This window comes from Vipera ursinii, assembly GCF_947247035.1.
Source record: "Vipera ursinii genome assembly, chromosome: 2".
Lineage (NCBI taxonomy): Eukaryota > Metazoa > Chordata > Lepidosauria > Squamata > Viperidae > Vipera > Vipera ursinii.
In genome coordinates, this window is record NC_139513.1 from 146,830,433 (window position 1) to 146,850,348 (window position 19,916).

Consider the following 19,916-nt stretch of genomic DNA (forward strand, 5'->3'; position numbering starts at 1 on the left):
CTCAGAACTAACCACTTGGGGAAAATCTTTCTCCATAGCGCAAAAACAAAAGAAAAACAAGTTTTTTCTAGTTTGTAACCAACCAACTGCATCCTAGCTTATCCCACCTCGCAGAGTCAGATGACCAGACTAACAGGGTCCGATTTCAAGAACTCAGGTACGAAGCTGCGGCATGTAATCTCAATCGGTATTGAGCTATTCTACTGCTTTTCCAAGGAACTAGTAGGATAAGCACGAACCTTCAGCTTTCAGGATTTCATCTGCCTCCACATCACCGTCCTTTTTTTCATCTGCACCCAGAGGGCCAATGCAATCCAGTCCACCTTCCCCGTTAAGAACGCCTGGCCGTGACATCATGGCTGTCATTGGTGTGGTTTTGCGCGGCCGACGCTTGTGCAGTGGTGACAAAGACAAGTTACGTAGCACCGCCATGCCTGCCTCCGTTAACCAAACACCTTCAAAGCGAAAATACTGGGGTTCTGCACGGACAGGATAAAAGAAAAGCTTGCTTGGACCTACCTGAGGATAAAGTAGATACATGCAATTTGAGGTATTTGAATTGAAGCAATTTACCTGGTTCCTTGATCTTCACTGGGATAATTTCTGGAGGGGGAACAGGAACTTGGAAGAAAGCAAAAGGTAAATCATTGCTGGGAGCAGTAAGTCAATTTACTAATACGATTTGTGTCCCTCTACATCAGGGGTCTTCAAACTTGGCCCTTTTATGACTTGTGGACTTCAACTCCCAGAATTCCTCAGCCAGCGTGCCTGGCTGAGGAATTCTGGGACTTGAAGTCCACAAGTCATAAAAAGGCCAAGTTTGAAGACTCCTGCTCTACATCAGGGATGGGGAACTATGGCCCTTTTAAGAGTTGTGGCCCAACTCCCAGAATTCCTGAGCCAGCCGTGCATTCTGGAAGTTGAAGTCCACAAGGGCATAAAAGGGTTCCCCACCTCTGTCTTAGATAAATGTAATCCCAGAGGTCCCATTTTAAATATTTTAAGAGCATACCTCATACCCAACATCTCCCCTGTTCTGCTCCCACACACTATTCTCTACTACCAACACCCAACCGCACTCTCTTCACTTCTAACTGCAGCAGCTTCATTGTTGCCCTATTATACCCGTGTTATAACATATACTTGTTTATAATTTTCAGTCTCTTTTTATTCAGCGCATGCCCTTAAAATGGGCACCCCAAATAATCTTGCTGTACCTATCAGGTAGCCAGGATCTGCTTCTTTCCCTCCTGTTCTCCAATATCTGGAGGGCAATGTCTTCATGCCATTTAACACTCGTCTAGAGGCTATCAGTAGCCTTGACTCCTGCCTCTGACACGCCTGGCTTAAAAAAAGACTTTGCAGAAGTGAGAGTTAGCTGGGGATCACCTAGATGAAGTCCTACTGAAGGGGTGTCAAACTGATGCTTCATGCGCAGGCCACGCCCACCCCGGCTCCGCAAAGGAACAAAACGCGATAACTCACAAAGTCATGTGAGACGATCGAGTTTGACACCCGTGTTCTACTCTAAGTGAAATAGATCCATTCTGCCAACTCTTTTAAGAGGCGAAGTCTCCCTCTTAGGAGGGCTCCAGGTTTGAGAGAACTTTAATAAACCGTTCTCTCAAAATGGTCCATGGTGGACTTATCTTGTGGTAGGGAAGCCGGCAGCTTATGAGCACATCAGGCAGCTGCTTCTAGGAGCAACATTCCTAATTTCTTGCAAATTTATTTATTATTTATTTATTATTTCTTACATTTATTTGTAGGAACCATTCCTGGGTTCAGCCTCCAGGTAGTCTTTGAAGTACGACGACAACAAAAACACAGCCAAGGCAAGGATCTATATACTCTTGCCAGTACACAACTACCTTAAAAAGGATGTAATGCAGATCTCCACTCTCCAATCCTCTGCCCAACAGATCCTGCCTCCCCTATTGGGGGGGGGAGGAAAGGATCAAAAGTTTCGTACCCGTTGTAGTACTCACCCACAGGCCTGACTACATATGGCTGGCATGAAGTGCAATCAAACCCGTCGTCTGCTGCCTGCTCTACTTCTTCCTCAGTGAAAAGGTTGTCGCATACGGCGTGCATCCACCTGAGAAACAGAGAGTGAGAGGAGGGTGGTACCACCTGCACTCCTGTTTTTGTGGACACTGCTAATGTTAAAGGCTAAACGTGGGTGCGGCTCTTGCCATACATTTTGTCCTTCTAGGAGTAAGGCTGTTCCTTCAATTATCTTTTTGGGGACAGGAAGCACAAGGCAAAAAGGAAGGGCAAAGGGAAACGTACATACACATTTCAAGCACCCTAGTTCATTTTAAGGGAAAAGAGAGGAAGCTAACACGTTTGAGCCCTTGCTGCAGATCCACACTGCCACTCACACCTTTCGTTATTCTGGTTAGTTCTCAACTCTGTTCTCACTAGGGATCCAAGAAGAATACTAAGTCCTCAAAGGACAGACAGGCTACAGAAGGAAATGCTCCCTACACCTTTCCCAGGATGGCCTTGGCCAGTGCCAGACAGGCAAGTACTATGAAGGGATTAGAACAGAGAGGTCTTCAAACTTGGCCCTTTTATGACTTGTGGACTTCAACTCCCAGAGTCCACAAGTCATAAAAGGGCCAAGTTTGAAGACCCCCGCCCCCCCGGATTAGAATTAATCCAGAATTAGGAGCCACGACAGGATACAATGTAGCGGTGAACCTGTGGTTTCTCCGAGAAATAAACTACAGTACTAGTAGTTGTCCTCAGAGAAGATAGGTGGCCAGGAAAAACTGAATCGTAAGTGTGCTGAATTTTGATCACATGACCATGGGACCTTGTAACGGCCGTAACTTTGGGGACCGGTCATAATTAGCATAGTAGTGAACAGCTGTAGCTCGGTCTTCCCTTTATTGGCAAATTCTCCAGGTGTGGTGGATTTCAGCTCCTGTTAGCCCCAAGCCAGGATGGAGATCCATGTTTCTAGAGACGTTAGGTTTGGGAAGACTCATCTATCAGTTAAAACCATCCTGTTGCTCACATAAATGCCACATACTAAACTTTCTAGATGGTATTTCCCCTTCCTTCTCATTTTCACAGCTTCAAATATACCCTCTCATCTGTGTCACTCACCTGTGTCAAGAATTTGTAATGAATAATGAAAATGAAGTAAAGGAAAATTCTAGGCTATACTAGCCTCCTTGAGCTTTACCCTTTTGCAAGTTGAAATGTCCACAAGTATAGCAATAAACAAACTACATTAAAGGGATGTTCCAGGAAACAAAGTATTTCCATAAATATAATACCACGATAAAAATGGTAATATCAGGTGGGCAAAGGGATTGGGGCTTACCGTTCACAATGCTGACACTGAATTAAGAGGTCATCCTCGACGTACTTCACATGGCAGATGGGACAAGTGACAAGACTGGCACAGGGAGCACAATGGGTGTAATTGCTCTGCCATTCGCAGTGGAAGCCAGGTGAAACTGCTCCACACTGCACACAACACACGCACCTGATAAAAGAGAGATGGGCAAACAATTACTATTGCCTGTAAGATTCAATTTATTTCCCTCCTCATCTCTAAGAACAGAAAGCCAGAAATACTTTAAAGTGGCAATAAGAGCTCAGGAATTTTCTCTTTTATATTCAGCGTTCTAGAGGTGCCTGTCGTCCAATTCTATTGGATGGGAACTGCCATAATGCCCAGTCAGTACACTTCAGAGATGTGATGGTGGGGATTTATAAGAGTTGTAATTGCAAAATATCTGGAGGGGGTTACACTGTGGGAAACTAATTTTTCATTACAGTTTGCCACTACAAATTGTGCAAGTATGTAAGTATATCAGATTTTTTTTAAAAAAAAGGGAAAAAAAAAGAAAAAAGAATGGTCCTAGTAAAATAAATACAGGTAGTCCTCAAGTTACGAATGTAATGGAGCCTGCCAATTACAGTTGTAACCTGAGAATTCGTAGGAGTGAATCGCGTAATTTGAACACATCACTCCCTGCTTTCGCCCACACATTCGCTAATCAAATGCACAGGCATCTCGGGGGGGGGGGGAGGCCACGGGGGGGCTAGTGCAGGGACAAGACCACTGCGTGGGCCTTTCCTCTCCACCCCATCAGTGACTGCTAATTTACCTTTGGTGCCATGTTTGAGAGCCCTACACTTCCCATGCTCGTCTACACGCCCTTGAGTGTCGAAGACCTTGTCCAGCCAGGTGGGGAAGTGCCGGATCAATCTCTCCCCTATCCCTGCCGAGCCCCAGGCTCTCTCACAAGCGGGGGGGGCGGCCCTGCTCCGCCACTTGCGGGAGTGCCGAACCTACCCGGGTTTCACAAATTGCACCGCCACAGAGCTGGAGAGCTTAGCGCGCCGCCGCCCTGCTCCCCTCGGTTGCCAGAAGCACTCAGTCCTTTTCCAAATTGCAAGAGGGGCTCCTAAACAATTCTGCTCTCCAGCTCGGTTGTGTTTCTCCACTGCCACAGAGCTGGAGAGCTTGGTGCGCCACCGCCCTGCTCCCCTCGTTCTGCAGCACTTGCACTCGTCTGGATGCCACCCAGAGCAAGCCGGCTGCCCCTGTCTGGCTTCTAGATTGGAAGGAACGAGGTTTGGCTGGTCCCGGTCCTGCCTCCCCTCCCCACGGCCTTGCTGCAAGATCTCCTAAACCCGAGATTTTGCAGAGGTGGGGGTGGCAATGCCTTTGCAGCTTCGTGTACTACAGGTTGACGGAACCAGCTCGCCCCTCATGGAAGCATGACTCCGCCAGTCTGGGATCTCATTGACGGCGTCCGCCTCTAACCTGGAAGCGGAGGCAGCCCAGGGAGGGTGGGAGGCTGACTTCAAATGTCTGGGCGAAAAATCGTGAGAAGCTGGAAGGTCCGTTTGAACTTTTTAGTCCCATGAACTTCTTTTGTTTCCCTGCACGTTTCTTCTGTTTGCAACGCAGCGTTTTTTTTTAAGCGGCACAGCCAAGAGCAGCAGCCAGGCAGTGGAAGATATTCTCTGTTCCATTCTTCCTCGGAGGGGAACCAGGACTACCTATTTACCTAAAGCTCACAAGGCCACGGAGCCCAAAGAGGAGCTTCGCCCAGACAAGGGGGCGCCACAGAACCCAAGCGGCAGGCAAAGGAGGAGGAGGCTGCTGCTGGGCAGGTGATCGGCGGGGCAGGGCAAAGCCGGGCCGGCGGACACCAAAGAAAGCCCCTCCAGTGGCGGATGTAGCTGTTGCACAGCGGCGGTGGCGGCGGCAGCCTTTCGCCATCACTCCCCCCTGGCTCCAAAATGGCAGAAGCCTCCCCCTCCCATCCTCTCTAGCATGGCAATCCATGCTATGGAGGGGAGTGAAAGGGAAGAGGCAGACGGGCAGCTAGGTCGTTGAACGGGTGGGGAGAGGTCGCCAAGTGGGGAGTGGGCTGGCTGCAGGGACCCTGAGGTGCACGGATGTGGGGCGTGGGGGGCAGTTCCACACATCCCCACCACTTGCCTCAATTCATGGCGGCGGCACCAGCACACCGCGTGGCCTCCTGCCCCGTTGCGGCAGCAAGCAACTGGATGGTGGGACTGAGTGGGCGGGCTCTTAACTAAGGTTTATTTTGGGGGCAGGGCTTATATTAGGCGCACACTAAAAAAATCATGCTCGGGCTTATTAACTAGGACTTAGGTACATTTTCAGCTAACCTCACCAGAATTCCTAGTAAGATTCTTACTGAGAATTCAGTGTAAGAGCAAAATTTGGGAGGAAAAAAGGGTTTCATTATGATACCTAATGTCAGCTTTATTTGCAGCAAAACACATCAAACGAATTTGCATATCATGTGAATGAAATACTGTTAAAGCATGTTCCATTAAATAATCCAAGGCGCTGTTGTTCTTGCATACGCTAAGCTGCGACCTATGGGATCCATACATGGTGCTAAGCCAACAGCCCAAGCAAATCGGATGATGAGTGAATAATATACATTGTGATCTGCCCTTCAGAGCTGCCTAGAGAAATGCTGATCTGTCTCTCACCATTTACATTTCCAGCCACCCTTGGGCACGGTGTTGAGAGGTGGATCCAGGCAATAGGTGTGGTAGCTGATGTCACAGTCATCGCAGAGCAGAAGGCGGGAGGGATCCGATGCTTTGCCACACACCTCGCACACAATGCATTCCACACAACGCCAACCCTTGAGCAACATCACCTTTGTAATCTTAACACAGAAAGAGAGGCAGACATGGAGAAAGGGGGGCTTACACATTGTGGAAAGCTTGGTGGGTCTTGTGGGGGGGGGGGAAGAGGGGTTATTGAGAGCATGCAGTGTTGTTTTACTGGGATCCAAGGCATGTGGATTTCAGAACATCTGCCACTCCTTTGTGTCGGTGGTTCTCAGCCTTGAATGCTAATGCTGTAGGATAGGTGACTATGGATGATGGAAACTGCGGTACAATAAGAAGGGGATTGGATGTTTGGGACCCACTGCTTGTAAATTTGTTGTGTAACTACTCTCCCGTAGGGTCTGCAAGAAAACAACCACGCTCAGAGAGTCTCAAGGACCCCAACAGTTCAATCCTCAGCTACAAATATTCCCTTCTATCGGGAACCCTAACCCAATCTTCCCTGCATACCGTTATTTCTCTCCAAACGCAGAAGTCCCCAGACCCATGGGAAACCAAATGATAATCGCTACACCTCAGAAGTTGAATCCTATTTTTCAAAACTTCCCTCCTCGGCATATCTTCCAGATTCCAGCTGGATTCTACTCCTCACTTTTGGTTTGCCGCGTTCGTTGTGGAAGAGGGGTAGCTCGCAGTCAGACTGGCAATTCTGACCGCACGTGTTGGGCAAAGCGTCGAAAGCTGCTTTCTAAATGGTGGGGAAGGAGAGCAGCTGAAGTCAGGCCTTACCTTGCTGTTGACACAGTAAGGATGGTAACACTGGGAACACTGAGAACAAGCCAGGAGATGGCCCTCTGCGCCACGGCCAAAACTGCCACACACTACGCACATGTCCTGTCCAGGAAAGAAGAAAAATCAGGATACGAACCTCAGGTCTCCCCAAGCCTAGGGGAAGCGTCTACTTACCCACCCTTACTTCTCTCTTCTATTAAAACTCTGCCTGCTCTATGGATGGTACGTTATTACCACCCCTTCCCATAAACACACGGACTGTTGGCCGCAAAAAGCTGGTGCTGCGTAGCAATTGGGCTTTTAACCGGTTAAATCATTATTTCCAAGCCTACAATATATCTCGGTTGGAAGATTTCTCTGATTTCAGAGTAGTAGAGGACATCTGCCACTCGCCACCAGAAGACAAAAAAGCTTGCTGCCTAACAAAGCAGACTGCCCGAGAATGGAACGCACGCAGTGACAAAACTGAATGTCTCCGTAACTTTGAAGGCTTGTCAGAACTATATGCGATCCAAGTTTGGAAAGAATGATAATGACTTCGGTTGGGTGCCATCAGTCAACTGCAGGCTGTCTTATATGAAACAGACAGAGCCTCATCCTGCAAGGCAGCATCTTCCCTCTTTAAAGCAGGGAGCACCATTCCAGAGCTTTGCATGATATAAGGTTTACATTTTTAAAAAAACCCACGTTTCTTTCAGCCCTCCTATGCGTCCTATTCACACACACACAAAAAAAATCAATCTTTCCTTCCACTGATGTAATTAATGCAATCAGAAACCAACTGAGTGGTTAGCTGACCCACCTGCATTAGCACAAACTTGTCTGTGTTGGAGAACAGAACCACTGTGTTTTGCATTGTGTCGTCGTCATCATCTTCCTCCTCTTTGCTTGGGGAGCTGTCAATATCGGCCAGCTTGTAGAAGAGAGTGCAGAAGCACAAAGTAAGGGTTGAAATGCATTTAGAGCGGGCGTGCAAAAAGTATGGCCTGCATCCCATTTCCCGAACAGGAGGGGCCAATTTTTTTTCAGGGTTTCTCTGCCCATAGTGGAGCTGATGAAAATGGGGTTTAAGGCAGAGCCCCCCAACCTTTGGGGCACCAGGGACTGGTTCTGTGGAGAAAGGTTTTTCTGTGGACCGGAGGGGATGGGGTTTTCAATGCTGCCTACAGCTCACAGATGGGGCTTTGCTTGCTTGCATGGCCCAGTTTCCCGCACACCGTGGCCCAGTGCGGCCCACGGACCGGGCGTTGGGGACCCCTGGTTTAAGGTACCCATTTTACTCCTTAAGATTCTCATAAGACATCGCTCCCCAAAATGCATTCCATTTTGGGAACGTGGCCCTAGACTTGCTGCAAAGGACCTGCTGTGGCCTTCAGCTGACAGAACTTATGAGCTGTTGGGACTCCTCCCCAAGATGGCGGCTGAAGAGTAAGAGGCTTTCTTTCTCTTACTCACGATCTGCTGTGTTTGCTGCCAGAGATGGATTTGAACGGGGCCACTTAGGAGAGACCCAAGACTTAGGAAGAACCTCTGCACTGTCATTTTGGTAAGCATTAATAGCTGAGGGCATATGGACAGGTAGCTTCAGCCTGCTAACTAACGGATGCACCAGAGTCCTGTCTATGGACTACAGCAGAGGAGGCCGACCAACTACTCAAACTCTGTGTCCTCTTCTCTCTCGATATAGTGCAAGGTGCCTCAGCAGGAAGTCCCTGTCCCCAAACCTACACTTGAAAGATCACGAAAGGAAGGCAATTTCAACAGGTAGAGCTTCTCCATTCTCCTCACGATGCACTGCTCCCAAAAGGGGAGAAATCTTGTCACAGCTAGGAGACAACCAGCCAATCAGGAGGAATCCCCTAGAAAACCATTTAAAATAAGGAAGGGAGATGACAAAACTCAAGACCACCAGCTCCAATCATTGCAGGAAGGAGTACAGGACCAGTCAACGGTAGGCAGATCGGCTAACGGTTTGCTACCTGCCTCTCTGTCTGAGCCACCCAAAGAAGTAAAATGGAGGGCCTTACAGGTAGCCTTTGACTTACAACTGTTCATTGAGGGATCGTTTGGAGATACAATGGCACAGAAAAAGGTGACTTCTAACTGTTTTTCCTACTTACAACCATTGCAGCATCCCCACGGTCACTCGACCAAACATTTGGATGCTTGGCAACTGGTTCGTACTTATGACGCTTGCACTGTCCCAGGGTCATGTGATTACATTTTCTGAACTTCTGACAAGCAGAACCAATGGGAAGCCAGAGTCACTTACCAACTGTGTTACTAACTTAACAACTGAAGGGACTGAACTGTGGCAAGGAAAGTCACAAAACGGAGCAAGCCTCACGAACAACTGTCTCGCTTAGCCACAGAAAGCTTGGGCTCAATTTTGCTCGTAAGTCTGTACTGGCTCTCTCTCTGTATTATCGGCTGATCTCCCGTTAATGGGAACTGTAAGGGTCTCTTTGGACTGGATCCCACTCATCCCATCCGATCCCAGTCCCAAAGGTTTATTTATCCTGCCTTCTAAAAGCCGCCCCTACCGCCAGTGTCTCGATGGAAGAAGTGGTGGATTTCAAACGTGATCGGCCCCGCCCGCGGCCCGTGTGAGACCCTCCCCGAGGCCGTCTCCTCCCAGGAAAACTGCTGCTGCGACCCTACGACCAAAAGAAAAAAAGGGAGGGAGAATAATGGCTGGAGATATAGGGGAGTTATAGACATCCTCTATTTCACCACCCTTCCTCCAGGACTCCCCTGACATGCAGGTGGGGGAGGGGGTTTTCAACGAGAGCACGGAAAAGACAGCAAACAACGTTCAAGATTAGCCGGCTGAAGGCATCCACTTACCTGCTTGACACGAGAGCGGGCTGGGGAGCTACGTCGTCGCCCCTTCTCACATTCGCCTTTTACATCAAATAGCAGAGAGTCCTCCATTTCCCCCAGAGGCAAAGAGGCCCCATCTTCCCTCTGCAGACTGACGTCTGTGGAGGTCAAGCCAGCCATCTCTAGCGAAAGCGAGCCTCCGCCTTCGTGATATGGGGAGGCAAAGGGGAGCTCTGAGCCGGGGAAACTGCTGGCGCTGGCATCCCCCTGACTCAAGTTGGAGATCTCATTCACAATATCCGACTTCACTAGGTGGTGAGGCCTTGGGGCTGGGGATGCTGGTCCTAGTTCCTCCTCTCCAACCGCCCCTCCTTCAAGTTGGAGGGCAGACCCATAGGCTTCCACTGGAAGAGACGTTCTGTCCAACAACTCCACCTCTACGGGGGAAGGAGAGCAGCACTTGGGTTCACTGGCAAAGCTGAGGTGAATCTCACTGGGTTCTGCTTCAACGGTGACATGCCCTTCATCTAATGCCTCCTCTTCACTCAGCTGCGGGGAGAATCTCTGCTCGTGTTCCATCTTGGGGGGCGCTGCCGCCTCTACCTCTTCCTCCTCCTCTTCCTCCACCTCCTCCTCTTGGTTGGGCTGGATTCTATTCCTGTCAGGGCTGTCGAGGCCTGAGGCTTCCACCTCTGTGTCCATGGGCTCTTCGCTGGGCTCTCCTCCTTCAACGGTTTCTGAGGAGCCACCTTGGAGCACACCTTGGAGCAGAGGAGGACTCCTTGGAGAGGACTCTGCTCCCTGGGCCAAGAGTGGGGATGGAAGATGACTCTCGGGGGGTTCTGGCTCTGTGGGCAGCAATTCCAAGGCAGGATGCTCTTTGGCACCAAGTGGGGACTCCTCCAGGGGAGCAGAAAACACTGGATCTGAGGGGTGGATATAAGAAGAAAGATGAGAGGAAGATAAGGAACTCCGAGGAGAAAGGAGCCAAACATAATTTATTTAGAAGATTTACATGGCCGCCCAGAGTCACTCTCAGTGACTCTGGGCGGATTTCAAACAATTTATATATATAAAAAAAACCAATATACAAACAATAAAAACAGCAACCCCCACATCCCTGGCAACAACAATCCATCAGATAAGCCTACTTGACGGGCTCCATCCCACCTTGGTTCCCCAGGCCGGTAAGTAGAACCAGGTCTTCAGGGCTCTGAGAAAGAATGTCAAATTGGGGGCCAGTCTCATCTCTGCAGGGATGGTGTTCCAAAGGGAGGGAACCACCATGGAGAAAGCTCTTCTTCTGGGTCCTGCTAGATGTACCTCCTTAGGAGACGGGACCCACAACATTCCTTGTTTCCTGGCTCTAGTGGGTCAGGTCGATGAGTCCAGGAAAAAGATGGTCTTGCAAATAAACTGGTCCCAAGCCACAAAGGGCTTGAAAGGTGACAACCAGCACCCTTGAATCCCACTAACAGAATCGAAACAAGGAACTAAATCTGCCCTCACCATCTCTAAAATACTGGACTGTAGGGCAGGCTTTTTGTGTTCTAAAATTTAGCACTATCCAAGACGTGGAACTCACCTGGTGGTACTGGGGGAGGGGGTGGTGGGGAGGGGGCTTTTTCAGGCTCTAATGCTGTTTCCACTTCCATTTGCTCCTGTCCTCTAATGGCCTCCAACTCCACACTGCACAGTTCTAAAGGTCTGTCTGCCTCTGGAACAGAAACACGCATCTTGTTTAAAACAATCTGCACACAGATCAAATCTAACCCCGCCTGGTTCTTCTTCCGACCTACAACTCCTGGGTAAAATGAATGCAGGGAGGTAAAACACGATAGTAGCAAAGCTTCCTTGCCCTAGAGTTGTTCCAGGATTTCTGAGTCTATTCATGCAAGAGTTTGGAGCCTAAAGCCACCAAGACACAAACAAAAACAATTTGCCGAGTAAGATTTGTCCTGAACCTCACGTACAATTCTGGCATGTTTCAGCCTAGCCAACTGCTGTAAAAAGCGTAAGCAAATGATGGCTAATCTCAGATTCAGTATAGCCCACTTCCAAAAGTAGAAAGAAAGTAACTCACCAAGGGGCTGCTGGCCAGTCTCCAGTGGCACTTGTTCTTCTTGTTGCATGCTGACAGGGCTGACGTGACCTTCTAGTTGTCCCTGACTGGCTACATCAACTTCTTCTGGGGATTGAGGGGAAATCACCTCGTCGGCTGTGGGGATGCTGCTTGCTGGGGGAATATGCCTAAGGTGTTCAAAAGGAAGCATTTGAGATGAATTATTTGAGGTTAGAAGTTCCATTCACCTGAGATTTCTCTATAAATGTTCCTTCTAAAAATCTTATGAAGCATGCTTTTGTTATTACTTCTGTTTTATAGCTTGAGAAGGGTGGAGAGTGGTAGCCTAAGGCTACTTTGTGAATGTTGTGGTAGTCATAATAACTGTTTATAACTCAGCCTTGTAAGCTATTGCCAAATTTTCTCTCGACAGTCACTCACAGATTGCCATCTCATCAGTGTCAATTTTTAACCACCACAGGTGGCCTTTTTCCAGCTTGATCTGTCCTAAACCAGGGTCTTCAATTCTTCCTGATGCACCCCAGTCCAGCCATCATCACCGTAACGGAGTACCTCCACTTTGCTAGTAGTTGCCATCTTCTTCCCTTTCGTTCCATCTTTTTCCAGCATTTTGTGCTTCTCAAGGAAGCTGTCTATTGTGTCCATTCATATTTGGAGGTCAAGGAAGCAGAAGTTTGTCCTCTCCCCATTCGTATTGGCATATTATTTATCAGATGAAATTGGTAATTTGCTCTAACACTCACGAGCAAAGAATGTATGACTAATCTCCAACAAATCTACATCAATATGAATGGGGGAAACTGGATTTCTGCTTTCCTTGATCTAGTAAAATCTAGCGTTTCATTTAAAAGAGTGAAGGGAAATATTCCATTCTCCTGAAAGCCCTCCAGTCCAAAGTGAAAACCTGAACTTATTGCCAATGTCTTTTGTACTCAAAAAGCATAGGAAATTCAGTTACAATATGGGAGCTCCCAAAGCCAATGGAAGAAAAGCTTACAAGAGCTTGAAGCTTCCACCAGGGGGAGATACTCTTTCAGTTTCAATAGTAATCCAGGTGAAAAAACAAACCTATACACTGAGAACATGTCAAAACATAACTTCTGCCAGAAGCATCTGGATGACCAGCTTCATACGGGCCAAAGGAACCATTATCAGAAGGTTCAGTGTTCCATTATTGCCAGGGGTAGGCAACCTTGGCTCTTTTATGACTCGTGGACTTCAACTCCCAGAATTCCTAAGCCAGCCATGCTGAGGGGAAAGTGAGAGGTTTCCAAGCTGAGCCATGCTGGCTCAGGAATTCTGGGAGTTGAAGTCCACGTGTCATAAAAGAGCCAAGGTTGCCTACCCCTGGCCTAGACAGAAGGGTAACAGATATCTCTTTACACGATATTCAAATAGCAGACACCTAATTAACCTCGGCAGTATCGGACTACATCGCTCTCAGCTGCGCAAATAATGGCAATTCTCTCCACATCAGTTAAGCATAGGTTTTATAATATCTAATGAAATGTTTGTGGACAAATATACAAGGAATCGTATGCCATGTTGTCTTTTTGTAGGAAGTTGGTGCCACAACATCAACTGCAAACCCAAAATAATTGACCGTGAATATTGAACTGTATGATGCAACAGTGAACATGGATCTGAAAATTTAATCTATCAAAGACCAAAGAGAGTATATTTGACAAGCAAAAGGTCAAAGTGTGAATGATTATAAGTTAAAAAAAATACACTGTGAAAACAAAAAACAGGCAGAACGTTTCTTAAAGATGGGAGATACCTTAAGATGTGTAAATAACCGCTAGAAAGTAGTGGAAATCCTATGGTATGTTATGAAGAATGAATGTTTGTCAAAAGAACTAAAAATGGTTAAGTTATAAAAGTGTGTGCCCTGCTCCCTCTGTTACACAGTGAGGAAAACATAAAAGTACACTGAATGTTCAGTAGTAGGAACGAAGTACTTAAGTATGGGTGGTAAAACAGGGCAAGAGATAAGGGCAAGAATAAGGTGGTAAGAGAATACAAATTAAATCTAAAAATCAAACTAAGATAGTTTGGTCTCACATAGGATGAATGAATGTATACCGAATCGCAAAACCAATATATGACGGAAGAGTGAATGGTTGAGAAGGTGGTTTGGACAAAACTGATGAAATCAAGAAAAAGTCGAAAAGAGATAAAAAGATCGCATATGATGCACGAATGCGATGAATGCAAGGACAGAAGGTCCTGTAACTTGTCATATGAGGTTTCGAATTTATTTTCAGTGCAAACATATCTTGCGATCACCCTCACCACGACCAGAAAACAAGGTGGGCCATCGTTGCAGACAACCCATTTAACTGAGGCCAAAGAGATGGGGATTAGTACAGCTGAAGGAACTCACTCCAGACTGTGCTGCACAGACTCTGTACTGTTAGCTTTGTTGCACCGCTGCTCGCGACATCCTTCACACAGAGAGTAGTTCTCGTACCACTGAATGCTGGACTCCAACGAGGATGGGCGGAAGCCACAATCAGAACAAACACGGCAGCTCTGAAAAAAAAGGAGAAATACAGGCGTTCCAAACAGGAAAAGGGCACGAGGGCCTTTCACAGACAGCCTGACTATATTGGGTTTTCCCCAAAACTGGGACTAATAAACTAGGACAGGGTAAGGTGTAATTTGACAGTGCAAGTAAATAGACCTCACTGAAGCAGCGAAAAACAAATGTTGGCCTACTTGGGAGTGAGAATCTTCTCTTTCATTGGGGCAATCAATTCCATTTGACTGGATGGGAAAGACCAGCCACAGTATATGGGATTTTTTTTTCTTATGTAAGCACTGTAGAGAGATTAGCTAAATGTTTTCAATCTACACAGGCAACAAAAATTTGAGGTTTGCCAAATTTCAAGAGCCCAACTATGTAAAGGATAGCAGTCTCTCTCTTTGAATACTGATATTCTGTTGCAATGTTTTGCAGGACGCCTCTGCAACAGTCAAGGGATAGGAGGCTTACTTAAAAGTACAACCCAGAATCTCAAATATCTGCTCTCCCTACCAACTCTTTCAAAGATTCCAGAGTTCTGCAGTCTTGTAATATAACATTTCAACTCTTCAGCGGGAGAATCAGTTCTGCTCAGGCTGAAGATAAGAATTCTTAAAAGTAAGGAATCACAGCCAAACATGGTGCACTGCCTTACCTTAAGAAATGATCTGGACTCGGGAAAATCTTTTAGACCCATTCTGGGTTGGTCACTAGGACACTCTTTTAAGACCACTGAAAATGGTAACATTCACAGCTTGTTTTTATGAAAAGAGAATTTCTGAATGTTCACAGATGGCTGTCCTTCTTGCAAGTATAGTAGTGTAGTATAGTAGTGTAGTGTAGTCTAAAATCCCAGTCCAACAGACCTATCAACATCCTATCCTCCCAGTGTTTTCCTTTATATACATCAGGGGTGTCGAACTGCCAGCCCACAGGCCAGATGCATCACGCTAAAACCGCTCCCACCCTACTGCCGGCAATGGGGGAAAAATTGCGATACGTCGCGACACAATGTTACGAGTTTGACACCCGTGATATACACCATCATTCATTCCTTCATTCACTCACTCATTCATTCTATCTTGCTATCCAAAGCAAAATATATAACTCATGAAAGCCCTAGCCTTGCATTTACACCCCTCAACCCCCCCCGCCGCCATTCAAACATGTCATGAAAAAGAGACTAGAAGATTTGCTATACGACACTTTAAGCAGAGTTTATCACTGTAATAACTCGTTAATTTTAACAATAGGGCATTGTAAGAGCCAGGACTGTAATCCATTTTGTCCCTGGCTTCTTTGAATAAACTTTAACCAATATTAAGCAATACCTTCTTTGTGAATGAAATCATGAGCTTTAGTTACTCAAAACTTGGACACAAATGCTACAATCGCCTTTTGCAACCATGTCAAAAAGGAGGGGCAGGAAAGGAGATGATGGCTTGTTCACACTGAACTGCTGTTTGGTGTCATATTCAAAACAGGTCCATGACTATAAACATGGTAGGAGCTTACGGACTGTCATTTACATGGAGTGTTATTTAGTTAAGGGAGAATTTCATAGCAGTGTAAGAACATGGTTTCTAATCCTTAGACCAGCAAATATACAGATACATTATGGGATTCCCTCCAGATATCCACTGGACAGAAAAAAACAAGTTGCATTAACACTCACCTCCTCAAATGCAAGTAATCCTTGACTTACAACAGGTCATTTCAAAGTAACAAGGGCACTGGAAAAAAGTGACTTATGACTGTTTCTCACACTTACGACCACCGCAGCATTCCGGCAGTCACATGATCAAAATTCGGATGCTTGGCAACTGGTGCATATTTATAAAAGATGCAGTGTCCCAGGGTCATGTGATCATCTTTAACGACCTTCTGACCAGCAGAATCGATGGGGAAGCCAGCTTCACTTAACAACCAGGTTACTAAATTAACTACAACGATTCACTTAACAACAGCGGCAGGAAAGGTCGTAAAATGGGGCAAAAGTCACCTAACAAATGTCTCACTTGGCAACGTAAATTTTGGTCTCAATTGTGGTCATAAGCCAAGAACTATGTATACCTGTCCACAGCAAATGAACCAAATCAGCAAATACGCACATTTCTGTGTCTAATTGGCTGAAGCTGGGAGATTCAGGATTGAGGAAAAATTATCAAAAAGTGGTACCTCGTTTTTTGCTTATCTGCTTAAAAAGGCATGGCTTACTTTGCACTTCCAGAAGTCTGTGGGGAGGCTCTCAATAGCAGGTTTCAAGCAGTAGGTGTGGTAGCATTTTTCACAGGCTTCACACACTAGCATCTTGCTGTCCTCACCAGACAGCCTGAAAGGAAGAGACACCATACATCCCAGTCAAATCAATGTGTCCTCATCCTCAGTCCTTTCTGAGGTACTGAGCACCTGCTGAGGACCTTTACACGCACCTGCAGGTTTGGCAAACCTTGCATTCATGACACTGCCAACCCGAGCGTTTCCGTGGCGTTACCGTGATCTCCAAGCAGGTGCCATGATAGTGCAAGCCACAGCTAGTGCAGAAGAGCAGATCGTGAAGTTCCCCTGGAGCATCGCACACCATGCAGCGTGAATCCTCTGCAGAAAGAAAAGAAATAGGACTGAACACCACTAAAGAAAAAGATACTGGGGTCAGCTCCTCTCCCGTTAATCCTAACCCTCTATTTACAACCAGATCCGGAAACATCCTATTCACTCTGGACTTCTCTTGTTCTCATCCTTGTGTGTCAACTGTACCCATTAGAGTGTGACCAGTGTGACTGGTGACTAAACGCTCACGGGAGCCACCGCTCTTGGCTCAGTCCTGCAAAAACTTACCCATCTGTACAGCCTGATCAAGATGCTCTGGACACAGAAGTTTCAAACTCTTCATGGACTGGAAGCAGCCACTAGCCGCGGCACAGGGGAAGTGATAGTGGCGCTGGCACCCTTCGGCATGACATGGAATAGTAGCACCCCGCCTTTTACAGTGTTCACATTTCTGTAAAAGAGCAAGGTACAATTATAGCTAGCAGAATAAAAGCACTATTCCTGCACAGAAAAGTAGCCATAACAAACCAGAAATGTGTCACCTATCCAATGATCACATAACTGTGTCCAAGCAATTGTGTTTAAGGAAGAATGAGCTATAAACGTATTTTAGAATAATACTATTATGATTTCACTTTGGCCACTGTTTATAAGATGTGAACTAAACACACTCTGCCGACTGGGGATGGGAACACAGTACCAATACTCTCATTAGCATTTATTAATTGAATACAAAAAAGAAACACACAAACAAAAATAAAATAAAAAATATGGAATTTTTTTTAAAAAGGGGTCAAAACACCCAAAACAAACAGGGCATATATCTATAAGTATACATGCTACATAGGCATTTTAATGAATGATTAACCATATTCCATTATTATCGTACATAGCTAATCTACATTGGTAAGGAATTCATTCATAAGTTACTAATGACATCAGTTCAGCAGACCATAGTGTAGTTTCCAACACAGAATAAATAGTGCATGGAGAATCCACTTTATTTGCCCAGATGTCAATTTCCACACAGTAGGAATATGGACATCTGAAATCTTGCCTCAAAGATGAATTACATGTAACAACTTCCTCCCAAAATGGAACAATTATAGGATATTGCACATATATTTGAATTCAACAACATATCTCACTAACTTTCCAACATCATGATTTATGTAGCTTTTTCTACATAAACACTGGAGTCCCATGGAGTCTACTAAATTTGAAATATTATTGTTGGTTGAAGAAGTATAATCCAAGATCTTTTTGGATGATGGTGTTAACACTGCTTGCCATTAACACGGCAAAGAAAGGAAGGTCCAATTCTTTATTTTAAATTGATTCACCACAACAGAATTTTATAAAGAGTAATTGTAGTTTTTTTTTTTAATCCCATTTATATCCCGCCCTTCTCCAAAGACTCAGGGCGGCTTACAATCTAAGAAGCACAAATCAATGTGCTTAGCAATAGCCTTCATTCTATATATATGCCTGCTTATTAGGGCCTTCGGGGGCCCCCAAGCAGCATTTTACAAAGTCAGCTTATTGCCCCCAACAATCTGGGTCCTCAGAATTATATCTTAGGTTTAACTATTTGTAGTAGAATAGGTATTTCCAAGGCCAAAAATGCTGCAAATGCAAACAGGGACATGAACAGATGTTGTAATCATAAATACTGAATCATATTGGGCAGATAATATTTGTCCTTTAAATAGAACTGATAATTCAATTCATCATTTTCATCTAATAAATCCATAACATAAAATTTTAGTCCTAATCCAAATTTTCTGCACAATTGGGAGATTTTTTAATTAACTTCAAGATCTCAATTACCACAGTCTTAGCCTAGGATGAGTAAAAGCATCCAAAGGTCATTTTCTATAAATAAAGTATCAGAATCTTTATATTGATGGAATAGTAAGAGAGACTATTTTAGAACTATTATATTTCCATCCCTGAGCATTCCAATTAACTAAGGGTGTAATGTATGAATATTCTAATCTAGAGGGACCCAAGGAGATTTTCCACCAGGGGGAGCCATCCAAAATTTGATGTTAGCTAAGGGAAATGCAGAATGATGCAGTTCCGAGATTTGGAAAACCAAATCCCTTCTTTTTAATAAACATCTATCATCTGTAATTAAAGATTCCTTCCTTAAAAATTTATAAAGCAGTATAATTTTTTTGTCAATATTTTAGAGATAGTACAGGAATTCTATGCAAAATGTATAACATTCTAAGAAATACATTCATTTCAAGAGTCTGATCGTGCTCAAAGGACAAAATTAAAATCCTGTCTCCTATCAAGATCCAAACAAATTTCTTTTTATATTTAATTCATATTTATGAGCAAAACATCACATGGAGGAAGAACCTTGACAGTTTACACAGTTATTTGTAGGTTCAACTACGTAAGTAGTTATCAAGTTGAAACTGAGTCAATATAGTTATTGGCAGGGCTTTTTTTCTCATAGAACGTTCAGAACGGAGTTCCGGCACCTTTTTTGGATGGAACCTTGTGGGGTAGGCAAGGCGGGTTGTATGACGTATGTGAGTTCCGGCACCTTTTTCTTTTTACAAAAAAAGCACTGGTTATTGGAAAATGAAACTGATAACTGATCGAATTAACAAAGAGATTTTTTAAATCATTTGCATCAATTCCAACTCAGACCAATTAACTGGGTATTCTATCTTCCTAAATACATTTATTAAATATTAATAAGACTGAGGATTAGATTATGCATTTCAGAGGAACATATACTTATTTCTTGTTTCTTTGAGTTTAACGACAGGTACTCCTTAACTTATAAGCATTCTTTTAATGACCATTCAAAGTTACAATGACGGGAGCATACAACTGGTCTTCACGTTTAAGACTCTTACAACGTCCCTGAAGTCACATGACCAAAATCCGGACACTTGGCAACTGGCATGTACACTGCTCAAAAAACAAAGGGAACACTTAAACAACACAATGTACTGTATTTAATAGTAGGATGCCTTATCTTGTGTTCCCTTTATTTTTTTGAGCGGTATATTTACGATAGCACAGCGT

General features: G+C 45.2%; 1 protein-coding gene across 1 annotated transcript in view; it reads right to left on the reverse strand.

Annotated features, from left to right (window-relative positions):
* Positions 1-19,916, reverse strand: part of KMT2D (lysine methyltransferase 2D) — a 125,820-nt gene that overhangs the window by 68,985 nt on the left and 36,919 nt on the right. Inside the window, exons 6-20 of the mRNA XM_083353039.1 lie at positions 17,154-17,316; positions 16,748-16,913; positions 16,533-16,647; positions 14,175-14,323; positions 11,789-11,955; positions 11,291-11,422; positions 9,730-10,631; positions 9,426-9,539; positions 7,685-7,795; positions 6,880-6,984; positions 6,004-6,185; positions 3,338-3,502; positions 1,989-2,098; positions 574-621; positions 240-479 (exon numbers count right to left, since the gene is read on the reverse strand). Of these exons, the coding sequence (XP_083209165.1) occupies positions 240-479; positions 574-621; positions 1,989-2,098; positions 3,338-3,502; positions 6,004-6,185; positions 6,880-6,984; positions 7,685-7,795; positions 9,426-9,539; positions 9,730-10,631; positions 11,291-11,422; positions 11,789-11,955; positions 14,175-14,323; positions 16,533-16,647; positions 16,748-16,913; positions 17,154-17,316 (2,869 nt within the window). The remainder of the gene's footprint in view (positions 1-239; positions 480-573; positions 622-1,988; positions 2,099-3,337; positions 3,503-6,003; positions 6,186-6,879; positions 6,985-7,684; positions 7,796-9,425; positions 9,540-9,729; positions 10,632-11,290; positions 11,423-11,788; positions 11,956-14,174; positions 14,324-16,532; positions 16,648-16,747; positions 16,914-17,153; positions 17,317-19,916) is intronic.